The 25982-nt window shown below is 38.0% G+C and overlaps 1 protein-coding gene across 1 annotated transcript in view; it reads right to left on the bottom strand.

The window, feature by feature from the left end:
• The window catches only part of igf2bp1 (insulin-like growth factor 2 mRNA binding protein 1), a 60750-nt gene that overhangs the window by 17233 nt on the left and 17535 nt on the right, over positions 1-25982 (bottom strand). The window contains exon 3 of the mRNA XM_059347721.1: positions 2275-2323. Within this exon, the coding sequence (XP_059203704.1) occupies positions 2275-2323 (49 nt within the window). The remainder of the gene's footprint in view (positions 1-2274; positions 2324-25982) is intronic.

Here is a 25982-nt window from a genome sequence, read left to right as displayed (position 1 = left end):
TCAGTGATCGGGGCCAGTCTGCTGATACCCAATCAGCTTCCAGTGCTGGTTAAATGTTACTGTACTTCGACATTCAGCTGAAGTGGCTGCAGCATTTACCTGAAATCAATAGGTTAAGGCTTAAAACAGGTAATCAATATGCGCCTATTAGTTAATGTTTCCATTACAATCAAGCTGATTTTTCCACTCAAACTCATTCATTCCCACCCAAAGCTGTTTTTGGTTTGAGAAGAGAATATAATCGCGCAAAGTTTTGTGGTTCCCCATGATTCACATTCAGCCTACAAACACACACACATACGTCTCCCAGCATCAGAGACACCGGAGCAGATGTACCAGTGTGGAGGAGCCAGCTCCACCTGAGCCACACTACAGCAATGATTATCATTCATGCTAATGCTGCTGGCTTTATTGGCTGTGTGCTTCCTTCATTCCTCTCCCTCAACGTCAAACTTCACCTGAACATCTTTAGTCTTACCGTCAGGTCATCTGTTGCACAGAGCAGGTTTTGTTCTTGACTAAAAACACTTTTCACTCCACCAAACAGTTGTGGCTTCTGTAGGAAGATAACTTTGTAAAATATATATTTCCCTGATGCTCAGTGAGACATGCTTCTAATCAGTGGTGGAATGTAACTAAGTTCATTTACTCAAGTTCTGTACTTAACTACAATTTTGAGGTACTTGTACTTTACTTGAGTATTTCCATTTTATGCAACTTTTTACTTTTACTCCACTACATTTAGCTGACAGCTTTCGTCATTTTTCAAAAACATGGTACATTTAATATGAATACACTGTTTTATTAATTAAACCACATAACAGGATACTAAGTAGGTAAAATGAGCACAGCAACAATCTGATTGGGACCATTCTGAATAATGAGTACTTTTACTTTAGATACTTTAAGTACTTTTTGATGCTGATACTTTTGTACTTTTACTTCAGTAAGTTTTGATACCAGGACTTTTACTTGTAGTGGAGTAATACAGTGTGGTATTAGTACTTAGTACTACTTAGTACTACTACTGAAGTAAGGGATCTAAATACTTTTTCCACCACGTGCTGGTTTTATCGACTATGAGGGGTAATAGAACATTTACAGACAGGTTTAGAAAGAGAAATTCTAACTGTGCTCACTTTCTTGCCTCCACACAGCTGACCAATCACTGAGTGAAGTGGCTGTGATGTCAGAAGGTTAGGGGTTACAAGATGACAAGATGTCTGTAAATGTGACTGGCCACTCTATGTTGTTCTGTTGTGGAGGAAGATTGAGTCAAGATGGACAAACAGTTAAAGGCCCCTGGTAGACTCAGTAATAATATAAGGCAACAGAACTGAAAAATATAATATTTCTAGGTTAAACATTTGATCAAATACACAGAAACAAAAGGGGCCTCACCCTAACACACAAACCTAACTGCATTAGTTGGGTATGTAATGGACTGCCTGAGTAAGACTGTTCCTGTCGAGGTGCTGCTCGTTTTGTGGCCAGCTTTTCAGAAAGACTAATAATAAGACACACACACACCAGCCTGAGGGCCTTTTTTAGGAGCCTATACCCAGTAGAGGTGAGGGAAAAAAAATTGATACGGCATAGTATCACATCATTTTGCGTGGCATTATATAGATTAATTGCTGCCAAGTATCAATATTTAGCGTTTTGACAGCCAGCAGGGCCGTCAGTATTTTCGCCATCTTTTTCCGGAGGGCGGAGCAGGCTCATTTGTAGGAATACACTGGTATCATATGAAACTAGAAGATCTAAGGAATCTATAGGCATCATGTGTGTTGGGAAGTTGTAGAAATAACGCTGCAAAGTTAGGCTTTTTTATATTTCACTCTTCAAATTCAGTGAAGTTTAAAGTTGAGAAAATGTTGCAGTTGTTGTCGTCCATGCATGTTTGATATCAGTTCAGTTCAGTTTGACTGGTCAGTCTGTGGGTTTGACTCTCATTGTGGAGAAATAAAAAGACTGAAGTGAGATGAATAAACTGAGAATTTTCTCTTGACTGAATTTAATTTTGTGGACACAAAATGCAGTTAAACAGGTAAATTGCAATATATTTTATCGCAATACTCACACCATTTCGCAAACTGCTTAAGATCACAATAATATCAGATCGTGACTCAAGTATCGGGATAAAATCGTATCATGGGGCCTCTGCTGATACACATCTCTAATACACACACTGCTAAAAACAATGTTTTTCCATGAAAAGAAGATAGGAATGTGATGTGGTTGAAAATTAAAGAGGAAAAAAAAGGCACTAACCTCCCATTGCAGGTGAGGTGGTATGTTTCTGATCTGCAGTTTCCTGGTCCTGTGGACAGAGGAGAAAGACATGTTAGCAAATTAACAAACAGAAAGAGAAGTGGCACAAAGTTTCAGGAGTCAGAGATAGGAATGATTATAATAATGATCACAGTTCACTGAGTGCCATGCTACTGACTCTGGACACTAATGACAGGTCAAACACTGAGTGGGTTGGGGATAAGAGGCTGCTGACTGAAGCCAGAACGTGTCTTGAAAGATAAATAGGTGGAGAGAAGAAGAGTCTGTTTGAAGTGACTCCCTTTGATAGGAACACTAAACCCAAACGGTGTCCAAGCACTCCCTCCATCAGCTCCGACCAGGCCCTGTGTAGGACACCAAGCACTGAACACCAGTACAACCACATTTGTCCTGCTCACCGTTCACACAGCCTGATATATATATTTTTTATTTTTTCTCAAGTTTCTTTATATTTTCTCAGGTTTTAACATATATTCAAGCTTCTATATATAATCTCAGGTTTAATATATTCTCAAGTTTCAACATATATTCTCAGGTTTTATTCCAACCTTTCTTCCCATGATCTTAAACCGCATTAGTCTCACATGACTCTACAGGCCTACATAGAGGCTTACATCATGCAGTTTTAAGGGGACAGGGAGAAAAGATAGACTTTTTTACATTAGGAATCCCTGAAAATATCTTGCATATACAACATTTTTTTTATTGCAACTGAAATATATGTAATCAAATCACATTGGATCGGAAATCTAAAAGAATCAGGACCTTGTGAATCAGTACTGGTTAGATTTTTCTAAAAATCATTGGTGATACCCAGCCCGAGTCAGTTAGGAACATGATGCAAAGGATGCATGTCAATGCTCCAGAAAAGCAGCCATTTTAACAGGACAGGAATGCACTTCAGTTATCATGATTGCCAATTAATAAACATAGATATTTCACCACAAGACACGTGTTCAAGGTCAGCCAGTGCTAACACATTTGGTTTGTTCATCTTACGCCAACAGCTCGGTTTTCGCTTGGATATAAAATTCTGCTTTCGGCCCAAATTCTACTTTAGAAAGGAACCTTTCCATTTATAACTGCTCACAGATGGAGCAGGTGAGTATGAGCAAATCAGGCAGCAATTCTGATATATCTTGTACGATCCTTGTACGTTGCCCATGAGGTCCTGATATCACTACACCATCTGTACCAACAGAGAATCTGCTAGAAACGTCTTGTTCTTGGCTGCTGTACAGATCCCAATTGTGAAATGGTCACAGAAACATTTATGCAGGTAGGTGGGGGGTCCAACGGCCCTCATACACCCCAGCTGCTATAGTCCGCCATTGTAAGGCTAGAGCTCCAGTTGTTGGAGAAAACCACTGAATCAACAGCAAGTAGTGGGACAGCATCCCGCTCCACCACCCACACACTCAGTGGGGGATGGGTGCTGAATAGCAGGGAGGCAGTGGTGTATGTGTGCATTTTAATCCTGTAATCATGTCAGTTTTTGCATCGGTGTGTGAGCGGTTATGTGATGTTTACCACTGTCATCATATATGTGTGTAGGTTTTCTGTGTAGGTCTTGTGCATTAAGCTCTTCACTGTTGCACGTGAGCCTCCTCCACTTTAGTATTCAACACATTAGAACACAAAGACTTCTTCGCTCTGCCATGACCTTCTGGGGTTTCAATTCTTAGGATGTTTTGAGAGCTCTAATTCTTGGGTATTGTTCAGTACCAAGAAGGTTTCAACAATTGTGGTTTCATCATTGATTTTGCTTTTCGAGTACCAACATATTGTATAGCATTGATCAAGGTTTTTTCACATATAGGAAAACTACACTTGGGACTGAATGATTCTCAAGAACTAGACTGTGTCCCAGATCTCTACAGCTGACTACTTTTCCATCTGTTGCATTAGTGCAGCACCTTTGACCCTTGGCCTTCTTACCAAAGCTGCTTGCAACAGTGCAACGTTCAATCTTTACCACTCTTTATCCAAGCTCACACCCCACGCAACTGAGCATCAATGGCCCTAAACCCCAACAACAACCAACCCCCATCTCCACCTCCCACTCTAAGCCCCACCCACACCCCCAGGAGGCTCCAGCACAGATGAATAGTCTTTTGTGCATCCAAAATACCTGACATCCCCCATCCAAAAAACACACCAAAGTCCTTTGATCAGTGATCAATGCTTAGCTATAATCACTAGCACCATCCCCCAAGCTGCCAAAAACACCTATTCTCCACACCTCCATATGCAGGACTTGCAGTATACACGAAACCTTCATCACCTCAACACATGCATGTAAAGTCCCACCTTATCAACACATCAACTCGCCATTATCCTCTCTAGCACCCCCCACCACACACACACTTACATCCCAACCCCCATTAAGTCACCAACAGTGAACTTGTTTGACCCCTACTACAGCCGCCTGCCAACCCAGACCTATATCCCATTGGCTGAAACCATGGCAACACATTAAGAATGGGCGGGCTAAGAAGATGGATGCATTGGCGGGCAGGCGACATTTGCTTACATGTTTGCTCGCTCATCTTTTTGCATTTTAAAACATCTTTGCCTTCTACCTACATGGTGGTGAGACGTCCTGTCAACCTGAACTAAATGCTTAATTAACACTTGATGAATGGAATCCATGTTTTGATTGAACATGTACCTGAACATGTCAATATGGCTGTCAAAATGTTTCCATTTCAAATAAATTAGCCCCACTGAAACAAGTAAGAAATGTGCTCCAAGAGCTGCGTCCTTGACTCTTTGTTGATGTGCAAAGATCGAAACACATTGTTAAAGAAGCTTGAAAATGTCTTAAGTCTAATGTGGAAACTGGAGCTGTTGAGGTTCCCTCAGCTGTGAAGGTATTAAATCCCCGCTCGGCTCCAGCCTCCAGCTGAACAAAGGAGCAGAGAGAAAGAGGGGAAGCAAGAAAAGAAGCCAAGAGAATGAAAAGAGTGTGGTCCTCAAGGAGGAGGTGGAGGAGAGGAGCAAGAGGGGAGAAAGGCTTGCCTCTAGGAGGGGTCAAAGGCTAAGGGTTAGAGCGCTTCAGACCAGACAGAGGGGGTCCTGGGACCACAGCAAGCCCTGTGTGTGTGTGTGTGTGTGTGTGTGTGTGTGTGTGTGTGTGTGTGTGTGTGTGTGTGTGTTGTCTTACACTTTCATGTGTCCTTCTACAGCCATGACATACAGCTGCTCCTATACTGTCTATCCAGCCAGGTCACACTAACATATTCCATCACCTCCTTTCAGAGTCGCTTCATAGCTAAGGAGTAACATTCACTGCTACAGCAACATACACATATGGAGCTCACTGCCTGACTAAGATTTATTGTGACGGGTGACTTTTTTGACTATGACCAAATACAACACCAAGACTCTCCAGGAAGATATCACGACAGGTATATTGGGTGGTGGAAGGAACGTTATACATTATAGCCAAGCCTGAGACCGCTCAATTTTAGTATGTAGAAATTTATTGATGTTCATACCATTACATACAAACTATTTAACCTATTAAACCTATTAAACATGCTAAAATATTTTTTTATCCAATGTGCGATATCTGTAAAATGCAAAGTACTTTCAGGAAAACAAACACACACAAATATATATATATATATATATATATAAATAATAAACAGCAGAAATGTATGTATAGAATGTGTATAGAATGTATGTATGTCTTATTTTTTTTTATTCTTATTCTGTTTTCTATATCTATTTGTCTGTGTGTTGAGCTGCTGTGGCAACTAAATTTCCCCACTGTGGGATAAATAAAGTCACATCTTATCCCTTATCTTATCTTTGCATGTGAATTTACATTATAAAGGCACACAGGCTTTTTAGACATTTAACATGTTAAATTTTACATTTCACATTTGAAGTGTCCTATAAAAACATCAACTTCCAAATTCAGCATGTATTTACAATAAACAGAATTAAATCAGTTTAAACATTACATGTCGCCTTTGTACAGCTTTTGAATATTTGTGAGAGGGAATTAACAAATTATCGCTTTCTGTTTTATATACTTTTTTAGGCAACAAACCACCTCATTTGGAATCAGCGTTGTCACAAATGTAAAATATTCTTTTTTTTTTTTAACTACCCTCGTCAACAATTTACACACGTATGGTACTTATAGAATAGAATAATCTTTAATCATATATAATAAGTTAAAAAAGAACAGTAGAAACATAAACACATACATATTATACAAGCCCTCTAAGTGAGTGTGTGTTGAACACTGTTACACTGTTATAAAAGTAGTTATGTATTTGTACACATGTACTTTTGAGTCTTATTTTAACTTGTGCTCAACAACAACAAAGAAATCTTTAAATTAACACCTAGTGCTTCAGATTAGTTTAAAAAAAATTTATCTACTCATTAGGAGATTTGACTTGATGGTGCAATATCTAGATAGCCGTAGTTGTTTAGGAAGACGATTAAAACAAGAGTGTGTTTTTTTGGCTCAGCTCTGTAGGACATGAATGGACCTCAGGTGACTTTTTGATCATGTGATGCATTATGAATGTATTGTCAAAAACTGCTTAATGTAGGTGCTGCCATGAACATTTCTAAAACTGTGTGTGTGTGTGTGTGTGTGTGTGTGTGTGTGTGTGTGTGTGTGTGTGTGTGTTACAGTACGGTTACCAGTGCATGTTTTAAGCTGATTACGTCTGAGACAGTCAGACAGAGAGAGATTACAAGCTGGAAAGTCAATGAAAACTGTTCCCGACACTCTACTGGGGCAACACACACACACACACACACACACACACACACACACACACACATTATTAATACACACAGCCACACATCATCCACAGTCTTAGATCAAAGAAGACTATGAAACTCAGGGATGATGATGAGGAGTGTGTGTGTGTGTGTGTGTGTGTGTGTGTGTGTGTGAGAGAGACACCTTGTAGTGTGAGTGTATGGCACCCAGATGGCAGGTGTTGACTGCTATTTACACGTGTTAAAGCAGGTAAATATGTATACATATTGATTGGTTGGTTCCAGTGTACAAAGAAAAGAAAAGAAGACTTGTGGATGAGTTAAAGTAGGTGAAATTTTCAATCTGTATATTTTTCAATTGTATCTATGACTGCGAATCAGTGCTCACTGAACTGAAACACGGCTGAGTGTTCAGATCTGCGGCCGTACGTGAATAAGCCAATGAGCTGAGAATTAAGTTGAATAAAGCTACAGTTTCCAAACTGAAAGTTGCAATAACAATCATAAAAACACAGAGAAATACAAGAGGATAAATAGGAGCAAAACTAGTATTAAAACTTGCTAGCGTAAATTACTAGGTTTAATTTGATCCAAAACTTGTTTAAAAACACCAGACACACTTTAATATGCAAGATTACTGTGAAAACTAACCTCATGGCTCTTCGGGGGCTTAAACATAAAACACTGAACTCCTTGACGTTATCTTTACAGTTTAATCCAACTTGATTTAGTTTTATGATCACAAGGATGTCTCTTTTTGTCCTTTCAAAATAAAAGCATCCCTTATCAAAACAGGCTCTTACATAGTACTGTGTATACATCTTTTATTTTGCCAATGTATACATGTATTTATAAATACTGGAGTATGTATAAAAACATAGGGATTAATCAATTAATTGATCATTAACGTTATAGATGCTCGAGTTGGCAGGTTTCTTCCAAACACTCATCCCTAGCAGAGAGTTTTTATCTTTTCATTACTTTCACCTTAAGAATTGCTTTACTTATTAATTGCTTTAATAAGGTAAGAATCTGCTGCATCAAATCAAAGAGAAGATGGCAGCAGGAAGCCACAGTGAGTTTACTTCAGGCTCCATATTCAGTCCAACAGACATCAGGATGCTGCAGCTGACCCACCTGACTCTCTGTTCCAACTGACTGCTACACAAGTGCTCATCGATACACAGCAAAGCCTTTTATCCACAGTTTCACTGCGCCGAGCATTAGCTGCCGTCTGCAGGGGTCTCAAGTGACCTCACCAACAGACAACGTGATAAACCACAGCTCCTCTGGACCACACTAAACAAATCAGCATTACACACTAGATAAACTAAGTGAAAGAATGCTGCATGGTTTCAGGCGCCTCCAGCCCGACTCTGCCCTATTTCACCACAATCTTTCTTTTGTGAAGCACAACTCTCTTCCTGTCACCAGTGGAAAAATGACAATTTGCCGTTTTATAGGGGTGTTATGTGGTGGACTACTTCTTGACACACTTTTTTTGTTTATGTATGACTGAAAAAACAATGAATGAATGTTTCCCTGGTTTCTATAACCAGGCGGCAACCTCCTGGTCTGAGCAGTGAAGCACACCCAAAAACAAAAACAAACAGCAGTTGCAAAAGAACTTCGGTCCCATCTATCTCAATACAAAATTACTTCTCACTTGGTTTATTACCTCAGAAAAAATTATTGTGGCAAAACTATGGTCGCGGTCGCTAGTTTTAAATATTCTTCAGTACAACATGATGTTAGCTGTGAAAATAAACAACCCATTTAGAAGAAAACAGATGATAAACCAGGGTATGCTTTTGTGTGTGGCCACCTTTGATTGACAGGTCGCTAACATGGCAAGCTGTGACTTCATGAAAGTTTATTTTAACTTTTTACTTTATGTAAAAATGTTTTGTTTAGAATTTGGTTGTACTTAAAGACCAGTGGTGGAATGTAACTGAGTACATTTACTCAAGTCGTTCTGCACAGGGAATACTTTTACTTTTGATACTTTAAGTACATTTTGATGCTGATACTTTTGTACTTTTACTTCAGTAAAATATGGATCCGGGACTTTTACCTGTTGTGGAGTAATTTCACAGTGTTCTATCAGTACTTTTACTTAGGTAATGGATCTGAATACTTCTCCCACCACTGTTAAAGACACTCCAAGGAGTCAGATGTTACATTTTTCCGGTACGTAACATACATATTGTTTTAGCACTAACATTTTATTTTTAGATACACCCATATATCCACCCCTCGCTCCTCCCCCAGTCCAAATATGGTTTCTGCTGGTTTCAAAAACAAAGATGGTGAAGCAAGATAGCAACAAACGAGCAGTCCACAGACCAATGGGTGACGTCACCGTGACTATGTCCATTATTTATATACAGTCTATGTCTGTGACCTTATATCTCACAGACAAACGTGTCGTACTCTCTCTCCAGAAAAGTGAATGCTTCCCAAAATGTCCCTTTAAACTGGACCTGATAAAAATGGTCCTTTACAGCAGCAGTTAAAAGATGATCATGTGACTGGAGTCTTTGCTGCTCTGGCCTCATCTGTATCTACTGTTTGCAAGGCACATGAAACACATAAATATAGACCTGGGTCTACAGACTAGCCATTACCTGCTACGATTACAAAGCCCGTACAACAGCCTGCTCTCAAGTGTCCCCTCGTACGAAGCAAACGCTGGCTGCAGGCTAGAAGAGCACAGAAGTGCAGGGGGTTAATATTTTATAAGAGCTATCTACCCAGCATAAAATCACAGATTAATTTTTTATTGCTAATGGTGAGGAACAAGTGGGTTGAGGCAACACAACATCATCATGCAGCGTGCTTACCGTCCTCGTTACCAGCCAGATTTATATCACCTAATCCAAATCTACCTGTCGTTCCGTCAGCTAAACATCTTCATAACTCCACCTGCTGACCCTTCCCACAATCGCCACAGTCATCATCAATGTGCCTCCTCACTGCTGAGCCGACAATTAGATACTGCATGAATGAATACGGGTGCTGAGAGGAGAGAGTTGAGATAAGGGGAAAGAAATTCTGGAGGATGCAAACGCTGAGGTGAACTCAACATCTACCTGTTTAGAAGACAAGCTGGATGCAGTTGCCACAGAAAGAGCCACACAGTACACCTGGGGCAGGCAGGGGGGCTGACTCTTTATTAGCTGATCCTGTGGCACCCCCTCGTTAAAGTAAACACATTTTCTTATAGAATCTTGTGCAACATTTATGTGGAAGCATGAATTGAAAATATTCATCATAGCAGCCTGACTGTTTCTCATCTTGGCAACTTTAAATCTCTTCTCATATTCCATTTTTATAGCTTTTTTCCTTTTCCTTTCCTCCCTCTCCTCAGGTCCATCTCCTGGAGATTTTCCCTCAGAGCCTTCCCTCGATGCTGAAGGCTAGAAGGAAAGTTCCAGCCAGTGTAACACGAGAGCTGTAAATAGACAGCTCAGGCAGGAAGAGGGAGGAGAGAAACCATGAAAGGTGGTGGTGGGAACCAGGGTGAGGGAGTAGAGGGTGGGTGCCACACCATCAGCCAGTTAGAGCACTGCCACATCATGTGGACAGCCATTTCATCCAGATCCCTCAACAGTGACAGTCCACTCACAAGCTACACATCCGGTCACCGGGGATGAAAAGCAATCTTACACATCACGGAAGAGTCTGTTAGCCGTTTCCTTCACAGGTGGAACACAGAAACAAGGAGCAGCAGAGCCCCGTCACAGCTGTCCTCGCACTTCGATTGGCCCACATTTATAGGGGAAAGGTCAACTCACTGACTTGCTGCAATCTCATTGGTCCACTAAACCCCACTTAGGGTGAATCTTTTCCAATCAAACTTTAATACTGATGCCACCGTGAGCATTGTGGAGCTGGCTGACAGCTCAGCAGCCATCTGCAAAGGCACTCAACTATACAATATTTATACGTGTGTGTGTGTGTGTGTGTGTGTGTGTGTGTGTGTGTGTGTGTGTGTGTGTGTGTGTGTGTATCATACACTTTGCTTATGTTTTCTGTCCTTCCACTAACTTAGCATTAGCTTCTCTTTTAAATAAAAACATTAACAAGCTGAAAATTGCCTTTTCCCTCTCATATATATATATATATAATTTTATTCATTTTTTCATTGTAGATTAATACTGAAGACATCAGAACTATGGAAAGACACATATGCAATTATGTAGCTTTTAAATTTTTTTAGATTCTTCACAGTAGCCACCTTTTTGTTTTGATGACAGCTTTTCACACTTCTGTTATTCTCTCAGGCCGCTTCATGAGCTGCTCACCTGGATGGTTTTCAGTTAACAGGTGTGCCTTATAAAGAGTTCATTTTTGGAATATCTTGCCTTCATGTGTTTGAGACTATCGAAGCAAAATGTGGCTACTTTGAAGAATATAAAACATATTCTGGTTTGTTTAACACGTTTTTGTTTACTACATAATTCCATATGTGTTCCATCATAGTTTGTTTTTTTTTAAATATTAATATACAATGTATACATTCAGTCATGGAAAAAAAGAATTAGACTATTGTTTTCTTCAACATTTTTTGTTCATTTTAATGCCTGGTACAACTGAAGGTACTTTTTTTGGACAAATAAAATGATGTATTATATCAATTAAACTCTCATACGAGTTTAATTGAAGAGCTGATATAGCCATCTTCCATTGTTTTCTTGATAATAACCAAAATCATTCAGAACAAGTGTACCTTTAGTTGTACCAGGCATTAAAATGAACAAGAAAACAAGCGTGGTCTTATCATTTTGTCCTTGACAGTATATACTCTGAATTTTGAGCAGGCTAGTGTTTATCCATATGCAATTTCACAATATCCCAATCCATAATAATGATAATAATAATAGGTATTATTGTTGATGCTCCTGCTACACACACAATGGGGACTGCAAATAGATGAGAAATATTAATTCTGTTTCTAAAGCACACTCACCTGATATTATGGATGCATGCTGCTTTTTTGTGTGTGCACATCCTCTTTTATTAACACACACGGACACATGACGAATAGAACACACACACATAAAGAGTCTCTGTTTGGCCCGCAGCTGTAGCAAAGAACGGACGATCTGAGAGAAGTTTAAAGATGTTGTAATATTTAACAGAAGGTGGGCGACATGTTAGAGAGAGGGGGGCCTCAGGTCTGGAATTCATTTATGGCAGAAGAGAGAGAGAGAGGGGGGTGGGTCAAAGTTCAGGCTCTGTTCTCCTCTCTGACCCGCCTGCAGAGCGTGCGGTGCGGCGGGCCTCCATTTTGCAGCGGCGTGATCTCCATTTTGAGCCGGTGGAAGGGCCTCAGCCGGTATGGAACCACAGCGAGGATTTTAGTGCGTTAAATAGCCGCAGGCTGGTCTCTATAGTATGTCTCATACAGCGGGTGCACTCACAGCCCTGTCAGATACCGGACCCTCCGTGATAGGAAGTTCACTAAATGACACCAAAAAGGTGTTTCCTGGTGGGTGTTAACCCCGCCAGTGGAAGCGCGTTCACCGAGAGGAGCTTGTTGGTGAACAACTCAACATCTTAACCAGCGCTGGTAGCGCCTCCCCCTCGCTGCTCGCCATTTTGTGATGCGTATAGCCATTTCATGGTGCTGGGCGGGGACAGAGGCCTTCAACAGACACTGCTGGCTCTGTATGCCCGTCTTAGTGAACGAAACCTGCACTTTAATGTCATGTTTGAGACTAGAGACTTCTTCAGATGACAGGGCCGCGCTGGTTCCAGGTGGAGCATCATAAGTTTTCATCTACCTGTTTATATACGTCCCCGAGGTTCTGAGTGTCAAAGTAGCCCTAACAGTAACAAATACTTCCTCTCCGAGCTGTGAGGACGCCGACTGTGGACACAACCACGTTCAATAGTTCACTCCAACATGTATCTCTATCCATCTCTCTCCCTCTCTCTCTATCATCTCTCTCTCACGCGCACACGCACACACGTGAGCCAGGAGGCGGCCATCTTGACCAACGCCCATTTACTACAATGAGTGCAATCACGTGACAGCGGAGAATTCACCAGAACAGAGCACACAGGAGGAGGAGGAGGTGGGCGCGCGGACCACATACGCCATTACATGAACACTAAGGGCTGATGCAGGCGGGCAGCTGTCTGATCCCTGCAGAGAGACGTAATGTATAGATAGATGTATAGAATGACCGATATTATATAGAAGTCTCACGTGCCAAGTGTGCCGACCACCGCGCCGTTAAAGCGGACACACCCCCCTCCGTGTGCGCGCACAGATGCGTGCGTCACTTACAGAACAAGAAACAATTGAAAGAGAGCGTTTGGAGAGCGGGAGCGCGCACAGCTCGTGTTACAGCGCATACTGTTCTCTTTTATGATCTGGACATGGACACCTCGCACTCGCTTTTCTGCTTTTCTCTCTGCGCGTGCACGAAGAGAGCAGAGGAGCACGAGCGCGTCCCCTTCATTCACAAAGTGCGTAAAAACTACTCTGGAGTTACTACAGCAGCGCGAGGGATGGGAGGGGCCGCCGGAGCGCACAGCCCTGAACGAGGAGGGAAGGAGGGGGTTATTCCATAGGATGTGTGCCATAATATACAGCAGGGGGTTGTGTTGTAGTATGGCCGCGAGGAGGAGGAGGAGAATGGTTTCAGCCGTTGCCCGCAGCTGCAGCAGCAGGTAAAGGTGTGGAATAAAGACGGACTCAACAGCTTCCTGTAGGAGCAGCGCAACAAAGAAAATAACGAGCTTCCGAATTAAAGCCGAAGCTGTTAAGAGTCGCAACATTTGTTTCCACTGCCAGGCAGAATAATGAACGCGTGACAAAGATTACAAACGGTTACAAAGATATTAAAATATTGCTATGTTTGTATTTCTCCACTAGTAATGTTACAGTTTATAACTTCATAACATGTTGTTTGGTGATTTGAAGATGCTTTCAAGCTGATTCTGCAACATCCAACTACTTTCTTAATTACAGCAAAACAATGTGAGCACTAACTTCTAATAGTAGAAATAAAAATCGGTATTTTGCAGCAACAAAAAAACATGCAGAATATTTCCATTCTCTTGTGATATGGAGAAAATATCTTGCAGTAGAAACTCTTTTAAAAAAGTGAAGAAATTATTTTTTTTAATATGAATTTGTTGAAAAACCGATGAAGAAGATGAACTAAGGCTAAGCCTTAGAAAAACATGAAGAATATCCTCACAGCAAAGACTGTATCATTAAAAACTGAAATATTAATGAAATAAAAATATAATTCCAGCTATCTCGTCAATTAGCTAAGTTTAGCTCGAACAGAAATACCCTCACTTAAGGTATTGCTTCAAATGTAATTCTAAATATATTTTCATAATTTGAAAAAGCTTTTTTTATCACAATAGTTTTATCACAATTTGAAGATTTTAGTTAACAGATAATTGATACATGTAAGACATGTATCAATATCATGTATAGGCCTATTGAAATTTAATAATTTGTGAATATTCATGAAATCAAATCAAATCATTTAAGATTATCTGAGACGCTCAGAAAAAAAATCACAAGTCGAAAATAATAGGTTATGTTAAAAAATAAATTGGGAGAAACAAAATTTTTAAAAGACCTTTACATTAATAACTTATAATATTCATTAACATCAGTCAGTAACATTAATAACAAACACATGATTTTATATGCCATTTTTAAAACAAATTCTTATCTCAATGTATCTGATAAAAATCTGCAAATCAAACTTGTTCATCTTCTAATGTTTAAAAAGCTCACAGCATGAAAACTTTAAAATTGTTTTGTAGAAATAAAATTATGTTTGATGTTATGTTAATATTTTAGCCTTTACCTGCACAGTTAAATAACTTATATGCTGCACTGTTAGGTCTATCCTTTAGTTAAATAGTTTCATGATGTGTTTAATCCTTTCAATAATATAAAAGTAATTATGTTGCTGACAGTAAAAGTGTTGCAGTGGTGATAAGAAATGATTTGCTTTAATAAAAATGTATATGTAACCCATCTGAAATCTTTAACAATGCTCATCCTTATTTGAGATAAATAATTAGAATAATTTTAAGAAATTATGAAACACCTTAATAGAAACACAGTTGGCGTCATTTGTGCTCGCGTCAGAACAATAAGGAATAAAAGCTTTTGCATTGTTTCCTATCCTTGTTTTTGTTTTTTAACCCGGGTTAGTTAGTGCCTGCATGGGCCCGGCCCGGCCTCCGCTCCACTCCCTCTCTTAAAAAACAAGATGGGGGAGAAGGAAGAAGACGGGAGGGAGGGGAGTTCCTGCTTTGTCTTAAATGAGAGCGAGTGTGTGTGGGGGCGCGCGCGCGCGTGTGTGTGACGTCAGCCTCGACTTTGTTTTGAATCGGCGAGGAACAGGGCGGGACCGACGGCAGCCAATAGGGAGGCAGCAAGGAGAGGGGCCCGTCTCCACTCCACTCCACGCACGCACTCAGAAGCCTCCCTCCTCGCTGGCCGTGTTCCCGTTAGCTGCTCTGAACAGCAGAGGGCTCCTCTCTGCTGTGGCCCGCTGCACGCACTGCTCCATATTTCATCTCATCACCTTATTTACCTCAGAAAATTAAATCTATAAATATTCAGCCACTTCTTCGCCACTATTACTATTAATACTAATAGTGAAATTATGATATCAATCAGTGGTGGAATGTAACTAAGTACATTTACTCAAGCACTTTTCTGAGTATTTCTATTTTATGTAACTTTATAATTCTACTTCATTACATTTTGAGGAAAATATTGCACTTTTTACTCATCTACATTTAGCATGACAGCTTTAGCTACTTTTCAGATCAAGACATAAACATGATACATTTAAAGTGATTAGACATTTGATTTTAAATTATATCTCATAACAATATAGTAGGTAGTTAAAACTAGCCCTGTATTTACAAAATTAAAACACTTCTTACATAAAAGTATCAATACAAAGAATGTAATAATATATTTAGAATATATAAAAACAATCTGACTGGGTCCTTCTGCATAACGAGATACTTTGAGTACAGTTTGATGCTGTTACTTTTGTACTTGTTACTTGTTTTGAATGCAGGACTTTTACTTGTAGTGGAGTAATTTCACAGTACTTTTACTTAAGTAAGAGATCTGAATACTTTTTCCACCACTGATATTAATAACAGCAACATAAAAGTTTAATTAGAATACACTTGCTGTTTTGGACATCATAACACAGTGCAGGGTCGGCCACTAAATTTACTGTCACATATGTTTGTTTGTTTTTTTAAAGTTTCCCAACTTGTTAAAATGATGGCAACTCTGTATATTAAAGGTACATGAATCATCACAACTTAATGCATGTAAAAAAAAACTTGAAGTAATCAATGGCATGAACTGAAAAAAATGTGCAAGGATTAATGCAACTAATGTCTCTGAATCGTGGTGATTTCTTAGTTATTAATGATGGTTAGGAGTCTGCAGTTAACGGGCCAGGCCAGTCACTGCAGTGCACATAGATTCTGTTAAATTCCATATGAACATTTTACTACTTGATCATGTTTGTGGACCTTCAAATGAAGTCTTTAACACTGATTAATAGCATGTGATTAATGGTGGTGTATGAAACTTGTTTTGCATATAAATCAATATCTCTGTGACCCCACAAATCTAGTCAGCCCTTCTATGAATCAAGGCTTTTGAACAAAAATTACAAATGTGATCAGAATGTTGGACTCCATTTCCATAATCAGCACTGGTTAATAAATTAAAAGTTGCATGCATCACACAATATTAGTTTCAAATTATGCATAATATTGACAAACATTTTCACATCATGTCAACTAAGGAAGCAATAACATTTTCTTGGTGAAGACACAAGATATGTGGAAATAGCATACACTCTCCAATAGTTAATTACACCATGTTCGTTATTAACAATTTGTAATCATTCATAAGCATCAAATGGTTCATACACAACCATTAATCAAAGTTATCAGTGTTGAAGATATTTGAAGGGCCACAAATATAATGAAGTCAGAAAATATCTGGATGACAAAACTAGGAATATACCAGAATATGTATGCACTGCAATGCAACATCATTAAAACTCAGAAATCACATCGTGCCTGCATTAAGTCGTGCCTGAGATAGACACACCCAATTACTGAGTTTATGACGATACTTCCTCTGCTCATGCTCAGTAGGATTCTCTCTCTGCATTATAATAAAATGATTATTTGACCTCAGAAACAGAACATTGATTTTCAGCTTTAAAGGCTACTTTTTTTGGGATGTAGTATTTTCTTCTGTTATGTAAAGTTTAGATGACTGCAAATTTAAACATGCATTATTTTAGAAAATGAACATTGTCCCTAAATTTTAATTAAGATTAAGATTTCCTTTATAAATCCAACAACGGGGAAATTTCCAGAGTTACAGCAGCAAAAAACAATACATAGTAAACAGCAGTATGAATTATAAATATAGGTAAAGGTATTCGCAAATAAACAAGTAAAAAAATATAATAAAGTATTAACAATTTACAATCTAAAGAAGTAGAAATATAAAAAGGAAAAAAATAAAATAAAAACTTTAGGAACATAATATAAAAAGCTGTAAACAGACAATGTAAACTTACATTTAAAGAAATATGTATTAAAAAACGTGTTTGTTTCATAATAGCAGCTTCTCAATAAACATACTTTTGTATAAAATAATGAGTGTTTTAAATGCGTTATTGATATTGACAAAACATGTGAGTATTATAAGTTTGTCTGTATAGTGGATTTAATGGTTGATTTATTTATTTTTCATTCCGTCAAAGGGGCAATTGTAACACTGACTTCTTGCATGAAATGTATTATTATAGTCTTGTCATTGTAAGTGAGAATATATCAGTTGTTATATTAATTTGGGAACATCTATATGTTCAAACAATCATAACAGAGTTATGAAGGAGAATGTAAGAAATGTTATACAGCCAGCCCCGATCTCCCCTGTTAATTCTATTACGTTCCTTATGATTCATGGATTACTTGATACCTTTTCAAGCAGTAAGTCATGCATGACTTCATGATAATTCATGTACCTTATAAAATGTTGACAAAACACTTTAAATGACATTCACTTCCTCTCCTGCATTAAGAGTCTTTCAGTAGATCACAAAAGTCCATCGTCAGCGTTTCCTCCTTATGCAGGAAAAAAAAACTAATTCTCCAGTTTAGCTAAAACATCAAGGTAACAAGAAGGGAAACATGCACAAAGTATGCACAAACTGACTTTGATTGCTGCCTTTCTAACTGCTGTACAGATTTAATTATGACGCTGACTGAAAACTTTGATTACGATTCCATATGACAGCATTTTTTAGATATCGATTCCTCATTATGTTTTTACACAATGAGAATTCAGGGAAAAACATAAAATCCAAATTATTATTTTTAAAATATGTAGAAGAAATTTAGAGTAAATACAATTATTATAACTTTAAAAAAGGAAAATAAATTAACTTTATGTTGTGCAACATCTTTTAAACCCTCCTGTTATGTTGTGGGTGAAATTGACCCATTTCAAAGTTAAAGAATCTAAACGAAAATCTTTAAAAAAAAATTCATAAAAAGTATAAAAAGGATTTAACATTTAAAAATGTAAAATCAAATTTTTAAAAATCTAAGTCATGTAAAACCATTGTATTTCATATGTAGGTCTTTCCAATGTACATTAAAAAAAGTTTTAACATGTATTTTTTTTATGAAAAACCAGTGAATAATGCTCATTGAACCATGACCTGTGAGAGGTAAAGAACACCATTGCACTAAATATTGATTAAGATGTGATGTAGTAAATGATGTAATAGTAATACAATATGTAATAGTAAATGTAGTAAAGTAATGAGGTTATTAATAAAATATAAACAATGTTTATTGTTGTTTTTTTAGTTTCTGACACTTTTGGATAATCAAACATGCCTCGGGTCAAATTGACCCTGAAGCATGTTCCTGAGAAACGAACATAACAGGATGGTTAATAGAAGCCTTGAATTAATATAATAATTTATACTTTCCAGTGTGGGGCCCCTTTGTGTGGCCCTCAGCAGCCTGAAGTAAAACATGTGGATAAAATTAGCTTATTTTTCATTCAGACAAAAACAAAAAAAACAGACAAAGAAAGTTTAAAACAAGTGAATTTTTCATCATCTGTGGCATTTAAACATGTGAGAGGAAATGCTATTTTTGGCAGCAAGTGGGTCTGAAGCGCCGAGAGGAGCGGCGGGGGCGGCGGCTCCCAAACTGAGGACGCCTTTCACCTTCTTCTACAAAGTTGGCCCACAATATACTGACTTTTACTGTAACTCAGCACCAACACTCACTTAAGTTATATTATTCAATTTAATATTAAGGGCAGTGTGTGTGTGTGTGTGTGTGTGTGTGTGTGTGTGTGTATATATATACACACTTAATGACATATTTATTCTCCTGTCCACAACTTCTCAAATTTCATATTAACACTGCTGAGTCAACACAAATTGAGATTATTTACTCTTCTGGGGAAGTGACCTCTTTAAATGTTGCTTCTTTTCCCACAAACATCTTAAATTAATTTATGTTATTTAATTTATAAAGCCCTGACTTTAATAGCTCCTCTTTGTTTGAGCAAAAGATTTCTGCAAATTTCAAATATATCCCACAAGTCAACAATACAGTCACGCAAACAGTCAGAATTAAATGAGAATAAATTCATAACATTTTAGAAACAGTCTGCTGTGCATTACATTATTGTTCTGCTAATTTGTTAATATAACACTCCGTGGATGAGTCAATGTTTCTTGCTTCTCTTCATCACAGATGGAAAACACTTCTGATCATAAAATATCACCACTGTGGGGCTTATTGTCTACACGGTTGTTAACTTCACAACCTCCGACACCTGATTCCCAAACAGAGCCCTACCATCTCATCAAAAAAAGCCACATCTTTTCAGTGAGAAGCATCCTGAAGTTTAGAGATCAGACACCAAATGCTAAAACATGCAGATCCAGTGGTGGAAGAAATATTAAGATCCCTTACTTAAGTTAAAGTACTAATACAACACTGTGAAATTACTCCACAACAAGTAAAAGTCCTGCATTGAAAACTTACTGAAGTAAAAGTACAAAAGTATCGGCATCAAAATGTACTTAAAGTATCAAAAGTAAAAGTACTCATACAGAATGGCCCCACTAAGCTTGTTTTATATATTCTAAATATATTATTTGATTACTATTATTGAAGTATTTATGTAAGCAGCATTTTATTTTTCTCAAGATAGGGCTAATTCTAACTTAACATATTGTTATGGGGTTTAATTTAAAAAATCCACAAATCACTTTTAATGTATAATGTTTTTTAATGTTAAATCTTGACCTGAAAAGTAACAAGACTTAGACAGACTTTATTGTCATTCAGTTATACATAAAATGTGCACATTGTGAGCCAATGCAACAAAATTTCGTTCAGTGATTGTACTCTGGAATGTCAGATTAATAAAGTATAAATATGAATGTAAAATATAAAACTGTTAAAATAGAATATTTATATTGCACAGAAGTGTAGCAGCAGAAAGTGTTTTTGTACACAGACAACAAATATAAAATATAAAAATGTGTTCACAGTACAGTGTAAAGCTGTCAACTATGTAGTGGAGTATAAAGTTACATCAAATGGAAATACTCAAGTAAAGTAAAAGTATCTCAGAATTGTACTTAAGTACAATACTTGAATAAATGTACTTAATTACATTCCACCACTGCATATGTGTCTCAAAGACACTTTATGACTTTATTCTTGAAAACCTGTTTTTTCCTGAGTTAATCTTTTTTTTCCTAACAGTGGCTCTAATACGAGCTGCTGACAGACTAGAATTTGGTCGTCTTCTCTCTCTAATCTGCAGCTGTGCTAGAGCAGCGGCTGAGTGTTTAACGACTGCAGCAGCAGCAGCTCTCTGCTTCTTCTTCTTTACATTTTGTGGCAGATTGCAGCCACACTTTCTGCCGCCAGCTACTTTACCCGGAGGCATTGTTGTATCTACCGGTCGTTTTCTAGCAGTTAGTCAAAATAATAGTTCTCTGGTGCTTTATAGTGGGGGGACAATTTGTCCTAAATATTAAGGAGACGTTTCCCCTGCACAAACTACGCTGACTGCTAAAATACTAAAGATGTAGTCGGTAAATATGCTGTCATTTAGAGACTTTGGTTCCTTAAGGGGCTAAAAATACACTCATGGTAGCTGTCAATCATCCTGTCAGAGTAGGTGGTGTTTGTTTCTTTCCCTCCTAAAAATTAATCCTACTGTTAGAACAAGTCCTTTCATTATTATCTCGTCTGAGGGAGCCCATCAAACTGTCACACACACACACACACACACTCACACACACACATACCTCCAGACCACGTGAGGGAGTGCAGTGGATGTGATATGGCACACCCCCGGCTTGCACACACCCACTCTGGAGAGGGGGGAGGGGAGTCAGAGGGAGTGTGTGTGGGAGGGAGATATAAGACATTATAGCGCTGCTGGGGGAGGGGACTCCTCTCCCTCTCTCTCACTCGCTCGCTCGCTCCTGCTTCCTCTATTTCCCTCTGCAGCACATATATGTCTGCATGTGTGCACGAGTATGTGCATGTATGTGTGTGTACGGCTGGCTGCAGCACATGCCTGTGTGTCAGACATGTGACCAGCAGGCATCATCTCCATTTAAACTGCCAGTGTAGGAAGATAGGGAGAGAGAGAAGAGGATCATGGGAGTTGAGTCAAACAATAAGCTAAAGAGGGTTTCGCTGCCTGTCAGCCGCCAATAAAGGAACTAATGACAGTGAGAAAAATATGGCTGCACAAATCCAACAGCCCAGTAAAGTGTCCTTTACCAATGCATGCACACTAAGGGCCTCAGAGTGTGGCCCCTGCATCATGCAGACAATGGCCAGATGTGTGGAGGTATGGAAGTGGGCGGGGTTCTCTCTTTTGGAGAACTACAGCCACTGCTAAATGCTAGAATAACATGTATCTAATGCTACACAATAGCTTAGCATTCAGACAGATACAATAACTCTTTGCTGAAGTATTTTAGAAGTGATTATTTGAAATGCATGCCATCATTAAGTCACACAACTTACATAGACGTACACAGATTCCATCTTTACTCAAATAACCAGCAAAAGCAGTGGAACATGCTGCAGACAGACAGAAAGACAGACGATGGTGGAACCACACTGACCCATCTGAAACACTACACATTCATTTTGGAATAAAACACATCCATCTCTTAAATAATATGGAGCATCCAGTCTGTCAATGACCTACCACTAAGTGCATAGATCCTTTCTGTCCACAGAGGGACAAACACACACTTGGCTTGGTGGTTGGAGCTGATGTCCTCAGGTCCATTAACATACAACCTCACCAAATGAGAAACACTGTTTTTTACAGCTCACTGACAGTGGTGGAAGAGCACTCAGATCCCTTACTTAAGTAAAAGTACTAATACCACACTGAAATTACTCCACAAGTAGTAGTCAGTACAAGGCCTGCATTAAAAACTTATTGAAGTAAAAGTACAAAAGTATCAGAACCAAAATGAACTTAAAGTATCAAAAGTTCTCGTTATGCAGAATGGCCCCACTCAGACTGGTTTATATATTCTAAATATATTATTACATTATTTGTATTGGTGCATGTATGCAGCATTTTAATTGTGTAAAGATAGGGCTAATTTTAGCTACCTAATATACTGTTATGAGGTATCATTTACAAACAAATGTCTAATCACTTTAAATTTATTATGTTTTTCATATTAGATCTTGACCCAAGAAGCTGTCAGCTAAAGTTAAAATGGAAAAACTCGATAAAATGGAAATACTCAAGAAAAGTGCAAGTATCTCAAAATTGTACTGCAGTTAATGTACTTAGTTACATTCCACCACAGCACAAGTAGACTATACATTTCACAATCATTGTTTTCCATCTGAGCTTTTTTTTTTATTTTTATTGTTGGCATTTCCAAGTGCTCTTGAAGGCAGCTTCACAGCAGCTATAATGACACAGCCCCAACTCAAATGCATGATATTACTTGCATTTTTGCCACACTGCCACACTTTGTATGAACCCTGAATCATAAAGATAACAATCAGTTATCAAGGCAGGGTTTTGATATAAAAATACAATAAAAGCTAATCATTGTATTTTCATTTTTTAAATTCAAAAACAATTATTCTATTATAACTTTAAATACACCATAATAGCACAGTGCAATCAAAACAAAGCATTGACTCATTTTAGCCATCAGGCAGGAGATCACTGCAACATGTGATCCAGAAACGATGAAGGGGAACATGAGAAACTGCATCTTCAATAAAATGAATAGATGTCTTTATGTCTAAGCAATACAGCGACAGCTCCCTCAGGCGTGGCACCATGACTGGATGTTTCTCTTCAGAGTAGAACTAAATGTCACCTCTGATCACCTTTCTTTGTGCATCTGGAAGATAACACCACCATCTCTACTGTTGATTAGTGGACTTCTGGCCCCCGCAGGGTGAAGGAGGCTGACGTCTGGTTGGTGGAGCTGGTTTGAGGCTGCACAGTGTGAAAACTCTTGGCTCTCCTCTGCATCACAGTAAACATTTTTAAACAGCAAGATCAGCTCAACACCCCATCAAAATCTTTTTATGAATGGTTTTAAAGCCAGGAAAATTATGTCATCGCAGTTATCTTAAATTAGGCTCGTTATTTATGTAACTCACTTGGGGGCGGAGTTTTGGAAGACGGACATTTACTATGAAAAGGAGAGTCTAACCAACGACCTATGTGCAAAATAAATATATTAATAACAACATTTAGCAGCCATGTAAGTATATTACATATGTATGTATGTATAGGTTTATATATATATATATATATATATATCGTTTTAACTCCTCTGTCTGTGTCTTAAGCTGCTGTGACGATTGATTTTCCCCATTGTGGGATAAATAAAGTCTTTATCTTATTGAAAGGCAATATGGGAATTGTAGGATGTACTAAAAGACAGGTAAAGATAGGTGGTTAGATATTCTCTTACAAAGATGCTGGAAATAAAATGTTAACATTGATTTGCATTTTATCTTATGGGTTGTGGTAGGGGTGGGCGATATGGGCAAAAAAAAAAAATATCTAATTATTATTATTTATTTTTTTCCCCAGTAATGATAATCTGACGATATCCTTTAAAATTTCTTTACCAACAAAAAAAACCTGTTAAAATTCTTCTTGCTTACCGGGACATCTATGGATGGACACAATGTTTCAGGACAACAGGTCTTGTTTATTATCTACAACTTAAGCATTCAAGAGACTCACTGTTAAACTTCAGTGTAGAGACATTAAATGGGTAAACATTCTCTCTGCTGAAGTAAACTGTACAGCATACAAGCATAAGCAAATAAGTGGCACATTATCATTTCTTGCACCTCTCCTCTACTGTCTATGCACCTTTCGTTTGTTTTGGTTTTTGAGATATTATTATTATACTCGATAATGTGAAATTGCACATCATCAAAACCATGAGATTAATTTCTTTCCTATAATGTGTTGTTTGTAAGGTTAAAGTCAATGCATGTAGATTCCCATATTCATTTTTTATACCTATGGTTTTAATTTGATTGAATTTTGTTTATTTATGTTTTGTTTCTTTCGAAAACTAACCTGATGGTGTAACTGTTATTTCTTTATGGTGAAATAAGACTAAAAATGTCTGTGGTTAGCTCTTCTTTTATTTGCACTATTATGTTAGTATATGTTTATTTTTAACTTTATAGGCTCTTGTCAGAGGTATTCACAGCACATTTCTAAATGATAGGAGTTTTACTTTCTTTAATCAGGTTAATAAAAATCCAGTGTGAAGGAAACTAATATCTTCAAGGAAAAATAAACAAAAACAGTCAAACTGCTGGAAGGCCACACACACACACACACACACACACGGCAGGAAGTTCTATAAGTGAAAGAGCAACTATAGAACTCCTCCCAGCCAATCAGAGACCAGGTTGGTATGCCTCCCGGCCAATCAGAATCATGGATTTTATATATGTTCCCCAATCTCCAGTTTCTTTCTCATTACTGCTGAAAAATGTCACATTCACACACATTCTCACACACTCAAGCAGGTTGTGTTGTTGTCTTCAGACAGAGGGCGAGTTAAAAGGTGAAAGGTCATAAAAACTAAGAAGGAAAAATAAGAAGGAAGGAAGGAAGGAGGAAAAGACGGACACACCAAAATGTCTTTCACCACCAGAGTGCAGATTACTCAACACCTTTCTTCAACTTTCCTCATTATTTAACAATTTAAATAGTTTAAATCATTACTTGAAATGGGAGAGTGGGTTTAAAGCTGGAATCAGGAGCATTAAAAATGCAACAGTGTTGAAATTTTTTTTGACAGAAGCTGAAGGAAAAGAGTTTCTTCCATCAACAGAAACACTTTTCTGAGACACAAAACTGAGACTGAGATGTATATACATGAATAGCAAATATTTCCAAGTCATAACCTCTTAGAAACAGTAGTGATGTTTTCCATAGTTTTATTATTTTATCAGAAAATGCCTTTTCTGGACAGAAATATAAAAACACTTTCCTCCAGTATCACAGGAAACCTTAATGTCCAGAAGTATTACCCTATTTATGAATGGAAAATAAACATCTACAAAAAGAAAAAACCCTGTCTTTAACCCTCCTGATGTGTTTGTTTTTTTCAGGAACAGAAATAACCCGAGACAAGTTTAGTTATCCAAAAGTGTCAGATACTTAAAAAATAAACATTGTTTATATTACATTAATAACTCCATTACTAACCACCTGAATCAACATTTAGTGAAATGGTGTTCTTTACCTCTCAGAGATCATGGTTCAATGAGGATACTTAAAGCATGTTAAAAAA

Source organism: Centropristis striata, chromosome 13 (assembly GCF_030273125.1).
Source record: "Centropristis striata isolate RG_2023a ecotype Rhode Island chromosome 13, C.striata_1.0, whole genome shotgun sequence".
Classification (NCBI taxonomy): Eukaryota; Metazoa; Chordata; class Actinopteri; order Perciformes; family Serranidae; genus Centropristis; species Centropristis striata.
The sequence above is the reverse complement of the archived record's forward strand: the minus strand, read 5'-3'. Positions and strand labels throughout refer to the sequence as shown.